Source organism: Equus caballus, chromosome 16, assembly GCF_041296265.1.
Source record: "Equus caballus isolate H_3958 breed thoroughbred chromosome 16, TB-T2T, whole genome shotgun sequence".
Classification (NCBI taxonomy): domain Eukaryota; kingdom Metazoa; phylum Chordata; class Mammalia; order Perissodactyla; family Equidae; genus Equus; species Equus caballus.
Genome location: NC_091699.1, coordinates 29824029 through 29841104, shown reverse-complemented (window position 1 = coordinate 29841104; position 17076 = coordinate 29824029). Strand labels below are relative to the sequence as shown.

Below are 17076 nucleotides of genomic sequence, written 5' to 3'. Positions count from 1 at the left end.
ACCAAAATGCCTGTGACACTGAAATCGGACCTCCTCGAGGTCATATCGCAGGCTAAGGATAAATATGCCAAAGTCGTCCCTTTTATGAGACTTGTTCACCATAAAAATCTGTCTGCCATGTCTCTAAGGTAAGATTCCGTGTTAATTTTGCAGATACTCTCCCCAACAATGACAATTATTCTGGCCAATGAAAGAGTTTGTGCCTTATCTAAATCAAAACCCAATGCAAACCTTGGTTTTGGGGGAGAGGAAGAATTCATATGTGTGTGGGATGTAGGTATATAGAGGGCGGGTATTTTAAAGAGTTCGCCTTCCACTCTTTGTTATAAGAAAGTCACTGGACAACAGACAATCAAGATAGAAAATCAAGAAATAGTAGGTACATCCCTAAAGATGTGTCTTGTGGGCCTCAGTTCCATAGCTTAGAGCATTTTATAAGGATGTGCCCCCCAAAAATCTGTATCTTAAAAAGTATAGTCTCCATAATTCTCTAGAATAGAAAGTAACAACAGTCAATGCACTACATGACTTTTGAATAAATAAGAGAGGAGGGAGGTAGAGGAGAGGATTATGGCAGTAGCAGCTTTGCTATATAATATTCACACCATTATTCCACACACAGAAGAGAACATTTAAGGAACAGGTTTGATCCTATAATCTTCTGCACTCATGGTAGCCCCCTTGTCCTGATGGTTGCATTCAACCTTTAAAAAGTAAAACTTAGGATCGCAACATGACTTAATCACAAGAGGGAGATTAAATAGCTATTAAATATAATGGAAAAGAGAGGAGCCCCACAATAGAAGGCTTTTTCTCACTTGGAGCCATGGCTATAACTCTTTGGCAAAAATTATCACAGAAATATAAAAAATGAGATTTTATTTTATTATTTATTTATTTTTAAAGATTTTATTTTTTCCTTTTTCTCCCCAAAGCCCTTCCGGTACATAGTTGTATATTCTTCGTTGTAGGTCCTTCTAGTTGTGGCATGTGGGACACTGCCTCAGCGTGGTTTGATGAGCAGTGCCATTTCCATGCCCAGGATTCGAACCAACGAAACACTGGGCCGCCTGCAGCGGAGCGGGCAAACTTAACCACTCGGCCACGTGGCCAGCCCCTCAAAAATGAGATTTTAAATGGTGATAACATCTTAGCGTAGATTTTTGTTTCTTTTCAATATTGGAAGTATTCATTTTTAGGTGATTAAAATACTGCCTACAGCATAACGTTTTTTCTTAATTCTGTAACAGGTGATGCAATCCCCAGTTTAATATTTGTATTATATTGATAGGTTTTCCCCTCAATTATGTATTAGTTGACACAGCCCTGTGTGTATTAAAAACTCAGGCTTTCAGAGCAGAAAGACTAGATTTTTTTTGCTGAAGAATCTTCACCCTGAGCTAACATCCACTGCCAATCCTCCTCTTTTTTTTGCTTGAAGAAGACTAGCCCTGAGCTAACATCTGTGCCAATCTTCCTCAATTTTGTATGTAGGTCACCTGCCACAGCATGACTAACGAGTGGTGTAGGTCCATGCCTGGCTTTCAAACCTGTGAACCCAGGCCACCAAAGCGGACGGAGAACATGGAACTTTCACCACTAGTCCACCAGGCCAGCACCAGACAGACTAGATTTTAACCTTGCTTTGCCACTTTGTGCTGTGTGGCCACAGAGTATGTAATTAACTGCTCTAATTACTATGACTCAAGGTTCCTCATCTGTAAAATGGGGGAACAGAGTTTTGTAGGAATAAATTAAAGTATGCAAAACTCCTTAGTGTACTACTGGATCTAAAAAAATGGTACTTTTCTAGTGGATAGACACTGCAATAGAAAGCACTGACTGAATAAGAATTTCTTAATCTCTCCCCCCAGTTCACTTCAGCATCAAAGCACGTAAATGCTGAAGCAGATCAAAGGGGCAACACGTGGCCATATGGCAAGGCATGACTTATTTCTGTGGCCACCTCCAATGGAGGGCACAAGAAGTCACACCTTGAAGGCCTACATTTACTAAGAATGGAAAAACAGGAAGTTCACGTCACTTTCCAGGCCCCTAGCCACCTTTTAATAAAGATATTTCCAAAGGTGACAGAGGTAACCTGACTTTAATATGAAATGGTTTTTTCCCCACAATTCTGTAGTTTCTTAGGACATTCACAGAGTTGTGCAACAATCACCACTAATTTTAAAATATTTTCACCACCCCCAAAGCAAACCGAGTACCCATTAGCAATCATTCTCCAATTCCCTCTACTCCCCTAACCCTGGCAGCTACTAATCTACTTCCTATCTCCATGGATTTGCCTATTCTGAGCATTTCACATAAATGGAATTGTACAATATGTGGTCTTTTGTGTTTGAGTTCTTTCACTTAGTACATTGTTTTCAAGGTTCATCCATGTCGTAGCATGTATCAGCACTTCACTCCTTTTTATGAGTGAATAATATTCCATTGTATGGCTATCTTACATTTTATTCAATCATCCCTTGATGGACATTTGGATTGTTTCTTCTTTTTGGCTATTATGAAAAATGCTGCCATGAACATCTGTGTGCAAATTTTTGTGTGGACGTGTTTTCATTTCTCTTGAATATACATCTAGGAGTGAAACTGCTGGGTCATAAGGTAACTCTACGTTTAACTTTTTGAGGAACTGCCAAACTATTTTCCAAAGCAGCCACCCCATTTTACAGTCCCACCAGCATTGCATGAGGGCTCCAGCTTCTCCACATCGTTTGTTAGTGTCTGTCTTTTTGATAAGTAGTAGGTGTGAAGAGGTATCTCACTATGGTTTTGATTTGCACTTTCCTAATGACTAATGATGTTAATCAAGCATCTTTCCTTGAGTTTACTGGCCATTTGTATGTCTTTTGGGAGGGATGTCTATTCAAACGTTTGCCCATTTTTAAACTGGGTTGTCTTTTTATTGTTGAGTTATAAGTTTTTTATACACCCTGGATACAATCCCTCATCAGATATACAATCTGGAAATATTTGTTCCCATTCTGTAAGATTGTCTTTTCACTTTCTTGAAGGTGTTCTTTGAAGCACAAGCTTGCAATTTTAATAAAATCTAGGTTATCTACTTCTTTCATTATTTGTCCTTTTGGTGTCATATCTAAGAAACCATTGTCTAATGTAAAGTCATGAAGACTTACTCCTATGTTTTCTTCTAAGAGTTTTATAGTTTTAGCTCTTACTTTTAGGTCTATGATCCATTTTGAGTTGATTTTTGTACACGGTGTGAGGTAGGGATCCAACTTCATTCCTTTGCATGTGGAGAAAATCAGCTGTTAAACAGTTTTCACTGAAGTGTGACAATAGGCCATGCATATACACATATTCAGTCATTCATTCAAGGAATATATGCATTAAGAACAATATTTTGAGATATGAACTGATAATTTTTCTTCCTCTATTTTTCCCTTTCCCTCTCAACATTCAAGCTTATAGCAGGCTCTAGGCTTCCTTGCCTAGGAGAGGTTTATGGCAAGGTAGCTTCCTGGCTTTTGTTTTCCCAAACACCTAAATTCTGGGACCACAAATTCCCAGGGGAACTGACCAATTATATTGTCCTGAGAAACAAAGAAGAACTTGTTTTCCCCTCTGCCAGAGCAGATAGAGAGTCCCCAGAGATGAAGGCAGAAGAGAGGAGAAGAGGGTACTGAGAGGAGAGGGTCTGCACCCAGTTTCCCAGACATACTGATGAAAGGAGTGGCTGTGGATGTGTCTACACCATGCACATCCTCAGCCCAGATTCTCAACCCAAAGTCTGGCATGAGGCAGCAAAGAATCACTAAACCACAATGGCTTGCAAGGATAGGAACAACATGGCAACAACTGACCAAACATCAGATGGGATACCCCACATGCACACACAAACACTACCCTGAGTGTCTGTGTACCATGCAACCTGAGCACCACCCTGGGATTATATCACATCCTGAAGAAGCAAAGGGCCATGAGGAAATCCAAGAAGCACTAAAGTTACATTTGTTTCCCACCAGCAAGGAAAATGGCGACTCGGAGTCAGAATTAGTTTTCTAGAAAGCGGTTATATCTCTTGCACCCCTAATTGCATAAACTGACATTCATAACTGCTATACAAATACCGAGAACCCACTATGTATAGGGTTAGGCAAAGATGGGGTGGGGAATATAAAAGTCAATCAAGACATGGTTAGCCAAGGCATCTATAGCCCGGTAAGGGCAAACATGAAGAACCGTAGTTACCATTTATCACACATCACCTGTGTGCACACCTTGTCCTACACTCTTTGTAAATAGATTACATTTAATGGAATCCTCCTCACAACATGACTTTGAAGTTCAGAGGAGGCAAGGGACTTGGCTAAGGATGCATACTAGTAATTGTTGGGACTAGGAGATGAACCGAGATACACCTAACCCCAAGTCCATTTTCATTCCTGAAGCTATAACTCCCTCCCACGGAGAGGTCACTCCATGCTATCCTTTGATAACCCAATGTTCACTGGACATAGACTCTGGTTCACATTTTCTAAGAGCTGGGATAGGGTAGTGTCAAACCAACCTCTTCTAACCTGGTGTTCAATGGCCAGGGGTCCAAGGTTGGGAGGAGACATCAGCCAAACTGACTCCCCTGACCACAGCACCTCTGACCTTGACTGTATCTGTCAAGCTATGTCAACTAGCTCCTCTCAACAGTCCAGATGTCCATTACCATTCACACCATCAACATGTACAGCACAGAAGGGACAGAACTGATTTTGGGGGGAAATCCCAACTTATCTATGTGCAAAAGGAAGAATTTGGGGGCCAGCCCAGTGGCGCAGCAGTTAAGTTCGCACATTCCGCTTCGGCAGCCCCAGGTTCGCCAGTTCAGATCCCGGGTGCAGACACGGCACCACTTAGCAAGCAATGCTGTGGCAGGCATCCCACATTTAAAGTAGAGGAAGATGGGCACCGATGTTAGCTCAGGGCCAGTCTTCCTCAGCAAAAAGAGGCGGATTGGCAGCAGATATTAGCTCAGGGCTAATCTTCCTCAAAAAAAAATAATAAAAAATTTTAAAAAGGAAGAATTTGGTTATAGGCAAAATGGAAATTTTTCTTATAGGGAAAAATCTCACAGAGCTGTTTTGCTTTGAGATGCAGACACATAACTTGGTGCCTAAGAAACTATTTTAAATTCTTGTCTGAAGCTTCCTAGAAACAATAAAAGGAAAATAAGGTGATTCTGGCATTGAAATGTTAATAGTTTTTCCTTAAGTATTAATCTACTGAACAAATGTTGAGAATGAAAGAAGCAGACATATAAATGCTGTGAGAGCCATGATTTATATAATTTATATTGCTGCTTCTGCTATTTGATCCTGGGCAAATGACCAAACCAACTCAAATCCCAAAGAGAAGCATAGTGAGCCATAGAGAGAAGTAGAAAACACAGAGAAATGTAAATTATACGGGACTAATGTCTCTTCTTTTGTCTTTTTCTGAGGAATAAATCTCTCCCCATTTGGGATGATTATATAACCATCTAACTTTCATTTTCTTATATACAAGCTGAACTTCAGAGCTGAGGACACTCAGAAATCATTTGGGCCAATGTCCTATCTCGTAAAAGGGAACATTTGCGATTCCAAGAGGTTAAGTGACTTGTCCAATGCCATGTGTTCATTAGAACAAATAATATTATTTCATTTCAACTAAGTGGGAAGGGTACTGACCTAGGAGGGAGAAAACCAGGATTCTAGGTCCCACTCAGTCATGAATGAGTATGTTTAGAAAAGTGTTAGATTAGATGGTTTTGAAAAATCCTTCTCTCTCTGAAGGGGCTATAATTTTGTGAACATGAACATCAGCAGTTTTTTGATTTTTTATTTTTATAAACTCAATACCTTTCTCAGCAGTTATGATTAAGAGGCAATATGTATAGTAGTTATGAGTGTGGGCTTTAGAGTCAGACTTTCTGCCTTGCGATCCCAGCTCCCACATTTACTTGTGGTGAAAGCCAGAACAAATCCGGTAATCTCTCTACTTCATCTGCAAAATGAAGACTGTAACAGGACCCACCACACAGAGCCACATAATGATTAAAGGAAAGAACACGCATCAAGTATTCAGCACAGTGCATGGCACACGGCAACTGCTCAGTAAACAGAGATTGCCGTTAATACTATCATAAAGGAACCAGAGTTGGTGTATTTGTGTAGGTTACAAGGAACAGAGGCAGCCCAAGTGCTAATGTCCACATCAAGGTGGATCTCATTCTCTATGGCTAAAAAATAAAGAAACCATTTCCCAACCTCCCTTCCTGATAGTGGTAGCCAGTGACGTGTAAGATTTTTTTTTTTTTAATAACATAGGACTTCTAAAAATCTCTTCAGAGGGGGCCTACTCAGATGGCAGGAACACTTTTGCTCTTTGCTTCTTTTCTTCTTTCTGCTTGGAATGCAGAAGCAATGACTGGGGTGTCAGCAGCCTACTGATCACAAGGCAAGTGCTAAAAGGGTTTTCAGAGACTCAGTCCTTGAGCCAGTAATCCAATGATGGCAACCACTGACCTCCAGACTTCTTGTTTATGAGGAAAATAAACTCATGTACATTTTTTAGCTATAATTATCAAAATGCAATACCTAACCAAAATATCCCCCAAAATGTATTTCTCTTTTTTATCAACAAATATTTGCACACCTGCCTGGTCAGCCACTTGCCCCTGGCCACTTGGAGGTCCTAAGTCTGGTCATCATTGGCCATCACTTAGATTTGTGCAAAATGTCCAAACTGTCTTCAAGGTCCCTGCTACTCAAAGTGTAGTCTGTGGACCAGCAGCATTAGCATCACCTGGGAACTTGTTAGAAACACAGAATCTTTGGCTCCATGTCAGACCTACTGAATCAGAATCTGCATTTTAACTGGGTCTCCAGAGATTTCTGTGCATGTTAAAGTCTGAGGCTCTGGACTAGATTTCCAGGCTATGCTCAGTCAGTTCTCTTAAACACTACTGCCAAAATCATCTTCCCAAAGCACAGCTCAAATCATGTCACTCTCCTCAAAAACCTTCAGAGGCTCCTGCCTACAGACTAAAGTTCAGACTCCTCACCCTAACCATCAAGGCCTTGTATGATCCCGTGCTATGCTGGAAATGCCCCTCAGAGTGCCTGCCATGCACGTAGTAGGTAGGCAATAATAAGGTTCTGCATTAAAAACAAAAAAATTAGTGTACCTGAGAAACAACAGAGTCCCTAAATCTGGCTTTGCTATGTTAGGCATTTCAGATACAGTGGTGCAGAAAACAGACATGGTCCCTCGCCTTCACGGAGCATAGAGACTAGTTGGAAGGACAAGATTTTAAAAAGAAATAAAAATATGTAATGGTAAATTATAAGTGCTAGAAGGAAATGAATGGGCAGTGATACAGAGTAAGAATGACAGGTCAAAAGGATGCCCCAAAGGATGGGGAGCCCTCTGTGGGGCTGGACCAGGCAGAGAGAACAGCATGTGCAAAGCCTCGAGAGAATTCGGTGTGTCTGAGGACCAGAACATGGGCTGCCCTTTCAGGCTTACCCAGAAAATAGACACCCTGCGAGGAAGGGGTCATGGGGTTCATCTTCCAAGTCACTGAAGAGAAGGCTGAATTTCTTGTCCCTGACATATGTCTTCACTGGGACTTTGGGGTGGCCAGAGTCGCTGTGAGTCCAGCCCTGGAAATCAGACCCAGTGAAATTCCAACGCCAGCCCCGCCACTTACCGGCTCTCAACTCCCTTGACCTCCAAGCCTCTGCTTCCTCAGGTACAAGTGGGGTTGAGAACAGGACCAACTTCGCAGTTATTGTGACCGTTGAGAGGGAGCTAATACTTGTAAAGCTCCCCAGAAGACGGCCACCCCCATCAGCGCTCCCTGAACATTAGCGATTCCATGATGAGGAGGATGGTGATTACTACTGTTAACTATTACTAGCTTGCGGGCAGAAGGCTCATCCCAGATATTCCTGTCCCCCCGGAGGCCTCCCGACCCTGCCATCCCAAGCATCCTCCCGTCCGCGCACGGCCACCGTGACCCGAGGGCGGGCGCCGGACGCCGCCGCCGGACCCCCGTTACCTGGGGCCAAACGCGACTTGTCGCCACCTTGCGTCCTGGGCCCTGCCTCCCTCCCGGCCCCGCAGCTGCCGCGGCGGCGCCCCCAGCCCGGCCCGGCCCGGGCGGCGCGGGCGGCCTCGGCGGAGCTGGCGGCCGCGGCCACGCTGCGCGCTCCGGCGGAGGGGAGGGGGCTCCGCGGCGGCGGCGGCGGCGGCGGCAGCGGCAGCAGCGGCGGCGGCGGGCCCGGCGGGGGGCAGAGCCAGGAGGCGCGGCGGCAGCGGCGGCGGAGCAGAAGGAGGAGGATGCGGGGGGCTGCGGGCGGCGGCGCGGCCCTGTCCGCAGTGAAGCCCGCGGCGCCCGCGGCGCAGGGAGTGGCCGTCGCCTCCTGCGCGCATCATTCCTGAGATGGCGGCGGCGCGGCGGCGGCGCGGGGAGCCGAGGAGGGGTCAGCCGGGCGCGGGCTGAGCGCCGGCGGCCCGGGAGCTCGCCCAGGGCCCGCGCGGCGCCGGAACCCGGCCGGGCGGCTTGCGGAGCGGCGAGGCCGGGAGCGGCCCGGGAGCGGCGCGCACGGCCCTGGGAGGCCGCGATGGCGAACGCGAGCGAGCCGGGCGGCGGCGGCGGCGGCGAGGCGGCCGCGCTGGGCCTCAAGCTGGCCACGCTCAGCCTGCTGCTGTGCGTGAGCCTGGCGGGCAACGTGCTGTTCGCGCTGCTCATCGTGCGGGAGCGCAGCCTGCACCGCGCCCCGTACTACCTGCTGCTCGACCTGTGCCTGGCCGACGGACTGCGCGCGCTCGCCTGCCTCCCGGCCGTCATGCTGGCGGCGCGGCGCGCGGCGGCCGCCACGGGGGCGCCGCCGGGCGCGCTCGGCTGCAAGCTGCTCGCCTTCCTGGCCGCGCTCTTCTGCTTCCACGCCGCCTTCCTGCTGCTCGGCGTGGGCGTCACCCGCTACCTGGCCATCGCGCACCACCGCTTCTACGCCGAGCGCCTGGCCGGCTGGCCGTGCGCCGCCATGCTGGTGTGCGCCGCCTGGGCGCTGGCGCTGGCCGCGGCCTTCCCGCCCGTGCTGGACGGCGGCGGCGGCGGCGACGACGAGGAGGCGCCGTGCGCCCTGGAGCAGCGGCCCGACGGCGCCCCGGGGGCTCTGGGCTTCCTGCTGCTGCTGGCCGTGGTGGTGGGCGCCACGCACCTCGTCTACCTCCGCCTGCTCTTCTTCATCCACGACCGCCGCAAGATGCGGCCCGCGCGCCTCGTGCCCGCCGTCAGCCACGACTGGACCTTCCACGGCCCCGGCGCCACCGGCCAGGCGGCCGCCAACTGGACGGCGGGCTTCGGCCGCGGGCCCACGCCGCCCGCGCTCGTGGGCATCCGGCCGGCGGGGCCCGGCCGCGGCGCGCGCCGCCTCCTCGTGCTGGAGGAGTTCAAGACGGAGAAGAGGCTGTGCAAGATGTTCTACGCCGTCACGCTGCTCTTCCTGCTGCTCTGGGGGCCCTACGTCGTGGCCAGTTACCTGCGGGTCCTGGTGCGGCCCGGCGCGGTCCCCCAGGCCTACCTGACGGCCTCCGTGTGGCTGACCTTCGCGCAGGCCGGCATCAACCCTGTCGTGTGCTTCCTCTTCAACAGGGAGCTGAGGGACTGCTTCCGGGCCCAGTTCCCCTGCTGCCAGAGCCCCCAGACCAGCCAGGCCCCCCTCCCCTGCGACTTGAAAGGCATCGGGCTATGAAGGGCTCTCCCACCATGTGCGCCCCAACCCGGCCTTTCCCATTGGCTTGGACGGTGACGTCGTTTCTCCCCTTCTGCCCCCTTTTTAATTTTTTAAGCTGCCTTCAAAATGACTCTCCAAAAGGATAAACCCTTGGATGGTACAGACTCCTTTTTTGCGGGAAGGGGTGGGTTTCCGTGTTCCAGCCCCACCCCTCCTCCCCGCATTGGTCTCCTGAATATATTTTCATCCTGACAATAGGCCCTGGCGTCTTTGTACTGGTACTGACGTCTTTTACTCCGTGTGTTCTTCTTTTTTCTTTTCTTTTCTTTCTTTTTTTTTTTTTTAAATAAAGGCTAAACTAATTTTCTTCATGCAACGTTTCCTAAAGACCATGGCCAGTTTTCTACAGAAGCTATTTTTGACAACCTCAAGTGGCATTACATTGTGCAGTGAAGGAGAGGAACCTAGGGGACTTCACAAGTTCGATTTCTTGAGGGTCTTCTGTTGGAAGCAGGGGACTGGGGGCAAGATTGTCTTCAGTTCCCTTTGGATTGCCAGCCGTGGGCTCACTTGGGCTGCTCTGGTTCTTGAAAGTGTTGAGAACTTTGTTCAGGGTCGATCCCGAATTTGAAGAGCAGAAATGGGAGCGAGAAGCAAGGCAGTCGTTTCTTAAGCAGTAACAAGTAACAAGATGTGTTTCCCACGTTACTTTATACCGCTAGAAAATACACGTCAGCGACAGCTGCTCTCTGTATTATACCAATCTTGCGTGGAAACATTTCTGTAAAATTGTGACTTTCAAAAGAGTGAAGTGTTTTGGTTCGTAACGGTGTGGAGAAAGTACGGTATTGCATGTTTTTGTAAGTGCTGATTGTGGTTCCTGGACAGGGAGGGTTCCGAGAAGCAGAGTGCTAAATCAAAACTTTAGGTATTTTTTGCCAATAAAAATTAAAATAATTTTATGGAAGCAGCTTGTGCTTTTTGAGGAGCCCGGTTTTATTCTGTTTTATGAAACTGATTTCCACTTTGAAAATTGTTCTTCTCTTGTTCATGGTATAAATGAATGGAATATAATGATACTCTACTTCTAGGAGATAAAGCATTTCCTTAAAATGTTTGCTAGGTTAAGCTGTGCTGTTCTACTGACGGTTATTAAAAATTAATAATGAGAACTATAATTTCGAATAATCTTTGTTAGACGCGTAACCTTAAATTGAACAACTAAATTCTGCAAGTACTGTATAGTTTTTGCTTATAATGCTACATTTTTATTAATGTACCTTCCGTTTTGAGGATTTATATCTGTATTTCTCTTTGCATTATACAAATATACCAGTATTTTCATTCTGGAGTGGTTTTTTGTTGCTGCTGTTGTTTGAGGCTGTGACTAGAGTTAATACGCATCTAGGTGTGGTACTCATGTTCTATTAGCCTTTGGTGCATGCTGTTTAGTTTGGTTGACCATCAGCATATCTAAGACATTCAGAGGCTTGTTAACTTAAAATGAAAGATAAAAATCTGCAAATCTTCTCCTTAAAGGGAAAAAGCAGTAGACATGTATACTGCTTTAAAACTGTTTTTTATGAACATACCAAAAAAATGTGAACAAAGTAATCATTTTGATAAAAATAATACTTAAAAATGGGTGCAGTAAATTTATTGAAGCTTATTTTAGTTGAGCATAATATAAACTATTAAATGTTCAGTCCACTAAGTTCAGTCTTATTATGGTAAGTCATAATAAGAGGATGTGGCCAGTTTAATTTATCTCTGGTAAGTGGTCTGCATTGTTTTATTTTGTCTGTAGAAGTCAATGAGTCTGGGCAGACAGTCTCATATTTGGAAAATATGAGTAATTATTACCCTATTTCTCTCCAGGTCATGAGATTATCCAAGGGCCCCTCATCAGAAATCTCAGCTAACCTAAAGACAAGAGAGGACCAGGAAGTAAACCTCTCTTCACCGAATCCCCCACCCACCCAAGTGATGCAAGTTCAAAAAATAGAAGTCACTAAGCCCATGTGATATTCAGACTATTTAGCACCTGGCCTGACACAGGACCCCAGCCATCACGGCCAACTCCTGAATAACTCAAGCCTTAGGCGGCAGCTCGACTGCACAGAGACAACCCTTTGGCTCTATATGGCCTTGAGTTCATGGATGTTTTTTCATAGGAGAATCCATAAGCCAGTGATTCTCAAATTTTTACATTTATAAGAACGACTTTAAGTGCTTGCAGGGTCCAGAGATTCGTATTAGGAGGGACTGAGGTGGGACGGAGGAAAGAGCATTTTGAACAAGTTCCCCAGACGGTTGGAGGCATACCTCCAGGCCTCCATTCAGACGTGGTTTACTTTACACACCTTGTGTACAAACTGGGTTGTCTGGTTTGGGTTTGTTTTTGTTTTATTCTGATGGGTGATTTCTAATGAGAGTTCAAGTGAGGAGTAATGAGAAATGACAGCCGACTGTAAAGGAAAAAGGAGGAAGAACCAAGAGAGGCGGAGAAACAAGCCATGTAGGGGCAAAAAGCCCCTCACACCTCCACAGCCTTTTGGATCAATGAATCTGTTAGCATGTACTTTGATTGTTAATTGTGTTAATAAAAAGTCATCAGGAAAAGGTTAGTTGTGTTTCAGAATATTCTACTCGTTGTACCAGGACAGGTACAGTATATACAGTGTATTTGGGGAAGACTTCCCTTAAAATAGCTCATTTTCTTTACTTGGGGAGTTAATTTAGCACGCCTCCCCCTGCCCTCCAGGGGAGAGTTGTCACTGTCCTTGAAGCAATGAAAACAGATTTCTTGTATATAAATCTTTGTCTGCATGTCCCAGCATGGAATTATTGGGTCAAAAATGAGCATTTTTAGGTCTTTTGATAAATAGCTTTGAAGAAAGACGATATCTATTTACATTTCCAAGTGAAGTGTCTGTTCATCTTTAAAAAAATGAACCATCTCCAGCAAAGTGAGGAATCATATAGCACATCAATAACCATAGTGATACATCATAATCTCTGCCCATCATTCAGCCTCACCAGATCTTGTCAGTTTTGCCATATTGGTTTCTACTTTCCCTTTTCTCCTCTTTCCCTTTCTTTTTTCTTTTCTTCCTTTCCTTCCTCCCTCTCTCCCTCCCTCCCTTTCCTTTCTTCTTTTCCTTCTTTTATCTTTGTAAAATAAATAAAACACAGGAGCCGGCCCAGTGGCATAGTGGTTAAGTTCACGTGCTCCGCTTTGGCGGCCCGGGGTTTGCAGGTGTGGATCCCGGTGCAGACATACACACTGCTCATCTAGCCATGCTGTGGTGGTGTCCCACATACAAAATAGAGGATGATGGGCACAGATGTTATATCAGCGACAATCTTCCTCACCAAAAGTAAAATAAATAAAACATGACAATTATTTCCACCATCTTTGGTCTCACCATCAGCCATTTACATTCTCAAATGCCCTGTCCTCTAAGAGGTAAGAGGGTCCTGGGTCCTAGGGCTGAGCCAGAGTTCAGTTTTGCAAGTGGGTCGTTGAGTTGGTGGGATTGGGTCTACCCTTCACTGTCTTTCCAAGGCCCACTGGATCAAGTGCAAGCTTCTTTGCCTGCCACAGAAGGCCCTTCATGGTCTGGCCCCTCCATCACCCTGGCCTCATCCTCCCATCATATTTCCATCTCTCCTTTCTCTGATTACCTTTGTATAAGCTCTCCCTGGAAAGCTTCACAATGCTTAGCAATAGGATGGCATGGGCTTAACTAACCTGTACAACTGTAGCCCTGGGTCCTAGTTGAACATCGGATCTGTGCTGGACCTGGATCCAAGACTTCTGGAAGCCCTTCTTGGTCCAATCGCCCCTCCTCTGTGCTCTCATGGTACATTGTATTCACCTCCATGAAGTCTGCACTCCTGGGCTTCATGCATGCCTTCGGCTCCTGCTTCCTCTCCAGTCTCACCTCCTCCCATTCCCTTCTAAGGACCTGTACTCCAGCCACTCCAAGTCATTGGCAGTGCCCTGAACATATCAGACAGTGTCACACCAACATGCCTTTGTGTGTATTGCTCCTTGTGTCCAAAGTCCTCACTCCCTCTTTCTCCAACTCAACTGCTGTTAAGCTATCAGACATAAGAAGTGAACTCCTAGACAGAAAGGGTGGACTAGCCTCTACCGAGAGGAGGAGAATGTCCTGTGCAGGCCCTGTAAAATTTCAAGGCTCCAAACTCAGTCATTAGGTCCGAGTGCCATGGCCCTCTAAGTAGCAGACTCATTGTCTTACTGCATTTTAAGTTGTCTGAGCACTGAGGCAGCTGGGGTTATAAAATCTAGCAGACCCCAAATACTGTTCTCCATTCACCAGGCAGATGTGTCACTCTGTGTGACCTGCCAAGACCACTGAACTTCAGGACCCCCTCTGTGAGGGGCAAAGGAAGTAATGGAAAACTGTCTCCACCCACCCATCTTCTAGACTGATATCAACATCCTCTGCACTGTTTATTAGCTGCTTCTGGAGTACACGGAGCTAAAAGCAAATTTGATCTGAGTCCAAGGGCTTCCTTATGCTCTTTCTCCAACTTGAACAAGATTTTTGGGGTCTAACCCAGCCCACGAAGAGAATGCTCTTGTCCTGTCTCTTCTTTCCTTTTGGGATGTTTTTGGTGATGTGTGGAGCCACAGCAGCCATCTTCCAACCATGAGAAGAGATACTGTCAACACAGTGACGATAGCAGACCAGAAAGATAAAGAGTAGGCATCTGTTTTAACCTTGCTGAGCAGCTTAACCAAAAAAGCAGCTTCATATCTCTAGACTTCTGGTCTTGAAATAAAAACTACTATTGCTTCAGGCACTAATATTCAACAATTAACTGCTACAACACTTAAAACTGCTCCGTCTCCTCCACTCCTTTGACAGGTATGCTTAATATCCTGAAATGTATTCACAAATTTTTTAAAACTTAAGACTTATTTAATTCACTTTTTCCAACTATCAGATCATTCAGCCTGCTGTTAACTGTTAAATGAACCCAGCTCTGGAAATATGGTAAGATAGACTTGATTTGACTTCTTAGATTGAAATAAATTTACAAGATTAGCAAGGTATCTATTACTAGGCTAGTTCTGTTTAAATGCACTTTATAAAACTGTTTTGATCAGTGTATCTTTAAGCTTTTTGATATCATAAATCTAGTTACGGGAATCCAGAAGACCACCTGAATGAATCCATGTAATCGATAGTATTGTAAGCTAAAAAGAAGCCAGTTTCTGTGCTGGGCAGTGCATGGGGACACAGGGATTAGCAAGGTCCAGTTCTCTTGCTAATGAGTTAGCAAGCTAATCAGAGCAACTTGGCAAACGTGCCCCAAAGCATAAATCAAGGCAGAACATGACAGATGCCAAAAGAGGGATCTAGATAAAGAGCTTGGGGATAATAATTGTTTGCAAAGGGCCCTAGGCATTCTATCTCTGGTTACCCAACTGAGGAAACAGGAGAAACCAGAAGACCGGAACAAAAATTGTCCACGTTCCATATTCTCCCTCCTCCTAGGTTCTTACATTTCTTTCTGATGCCTGTGTTCTCCTCACTCTGGAGTCCATTTTTAAAATAAATTCCTCTAAGTGAAATAAAACCACATAAATTCTCTCTTCAAAGTTTTCTGTTGCGATTCTATCAGAAAGTTCGAGTGCCAGTAAGGCCTGTGGTCATTTGAATGGAGGAAGTTTGTTACATAAAATCTTGTTGCAAGGAGAGCCAGCAAAGACGCTATTGATTAGAAATACGCCAGAACTGAATCAAAATCAAACAGGCAGCCCTCAAGACCACTGTACTCCCCTCCCAATGGAAGGGGGAGTAGCAGTTTACATTACAAAAAAGGGTATTTTGTGCTTTTAGTCAAGGGAAAAGAGGAGGAAAAGCTTGAGTAGGTACTCAACCCACTCTGTCTCCTGGTTGCAGGCATTGAAGAAAAATAAACAGGTTGAAATTTATATCTGAAAGCCTGAAGTCTTGAAGTCACTTCAAATTACACAGAGCAAACACACAAAATGTTTTAAATTGCAATGTCAAGGCGTAAATGCAATACTCTTATTTCTCCGTAACATTAAGGAGACAGGTAAATTAAAGCTATTATTGCTTGGCTTCTAGGAGGAATAATTTAGTCATTTATAAATTAAGTTTCTAAGTGGCCAGCCTTCTCTAGGTAGAGAACATGTAAACTGTTGGAAAAGTGTATATTTAAAAATTTCTCTGATACATTTATATTACCTGAATTATGCCAGTCTGCATTGCTTTCTAGGATGGAAGTCTTATTTTCTGCCAAGATGTGATATCTGAGCAGCACACATTGCCTTTTAGTTAGAATCTGTGTTGGAACCTGGGCAGTGCAATAAATGGTTTCATTTTCTCGAAGATACAGATGTACTGTAATTTCAAAAGGCTTTGAAATATTATTAAAGTTTCAATGCTGACTGAATACATACCTTATTAAAATATTCTCTAGAGATCATGAAATTTAAAATCCACAAGATGAAACTTTTCCTTGTCTTTTTCATTTAGCATTTCTTTCTTTCCCTTTTATTCCCACATACATTTTCCCCATATACTTCCCTGAGAATTGACCAATTTGCATGACAATCTGCTTGGTAGAAGAGGAAGATGGAGAGGAGACAGGAAAGAACCTCTGTCACAGGTATTCATTCTGCAGAGTGACATGAAAGAGGGTAACTGTACAGTGTGTAATTCTTTAACCCACAGGCATGATCAGCTTAATTTGCATACCTATCTTGAGGAATTATGGGATACCCAGAGCTATTTCTAGAATTTATTTGCATAATTGTTCTAATCCTTTATAAGTATGGTGACATGTGGTCTGACAAAAGATTTTTTTCATTTGTAAGTTACCTAGTAAGTTTTTTAAAGGCTATTAGAATTAAACACTTTTAAATATATATTTAATAACTTGCCTCTTTTGAAAGGAACACAGTTATACAAAGGTGTGACTAGTCTTCTGCTAACGGCATATTACTTTAGTTTTGGCTAGTTTGAAAAGCAGCTTTGTTCACTGAATGTTTGTCATTGAAAGTTTATTTCTTTTTCTTTTCTTCTAGCATCTCTGGGCCAGATTAAAATTCATTTACACATCATAAGAAAATTTACTGTTGTAATGGGCCTCAGTGCCTTTCCCTGTCTCCATCATTTCTTAATCCGTAGATAGATGACAGCTTTCAGAACCTGGAACAGTGGCAGCAAGAAAGGGATTTACACCTTGTCTTTGTGTTTGGAATATTAATGCTCTCATGACCAAAGTAGAGAAGTAAGTTTAACCA

At 44.9% G+C, this 17076-nt stretch overlaps 2 protein-coding genes across 7 annotated transcripts in view; one reads left to right on the top strand and one right to left on the bottom strand.

Moving 5' to 3' along the window:
• The window catches only part of EIF4E3 (eukaryotic translation initiation factor 4E family member 3), a 63151-nt gene extending 54008 nt beyond the window's left edge, over positions 1-9143 (bottom strand). Inside the window, exon 1 of one of the 6 annotated variants that reach the window (XM_070238631.1) lies at positions 8814-9143. The gene's annotated coding sequence lies outside the window, so the exon portion shown is untranslated. Of the gene's footprint in view, positions 1-7732; positions 8220-8813 lie in introns of those variants that run through there. The other 5 variants (XM_070238633.1, XM_070238632.1, XM_070238634.1 and 2 more) reach the window with 5 other exon arrangements.
• GPR27 (G protein-coupled receptor 27) lies at positions 8102-11115 on the top strand. The gene has a single exon (XM_023621181.2). It carries the CDS (start codon positions 8649-8651, stop codon positions 9780-9782), a length of 1134 nt encoding a protein of 377 aa, XP_023476949.1. The 5' UTR covers positions 8102-8648; the 3' UTR covers positions 9783-11115.
• Positions 11116-17076: the final 5961 nt, after the last annotated feature.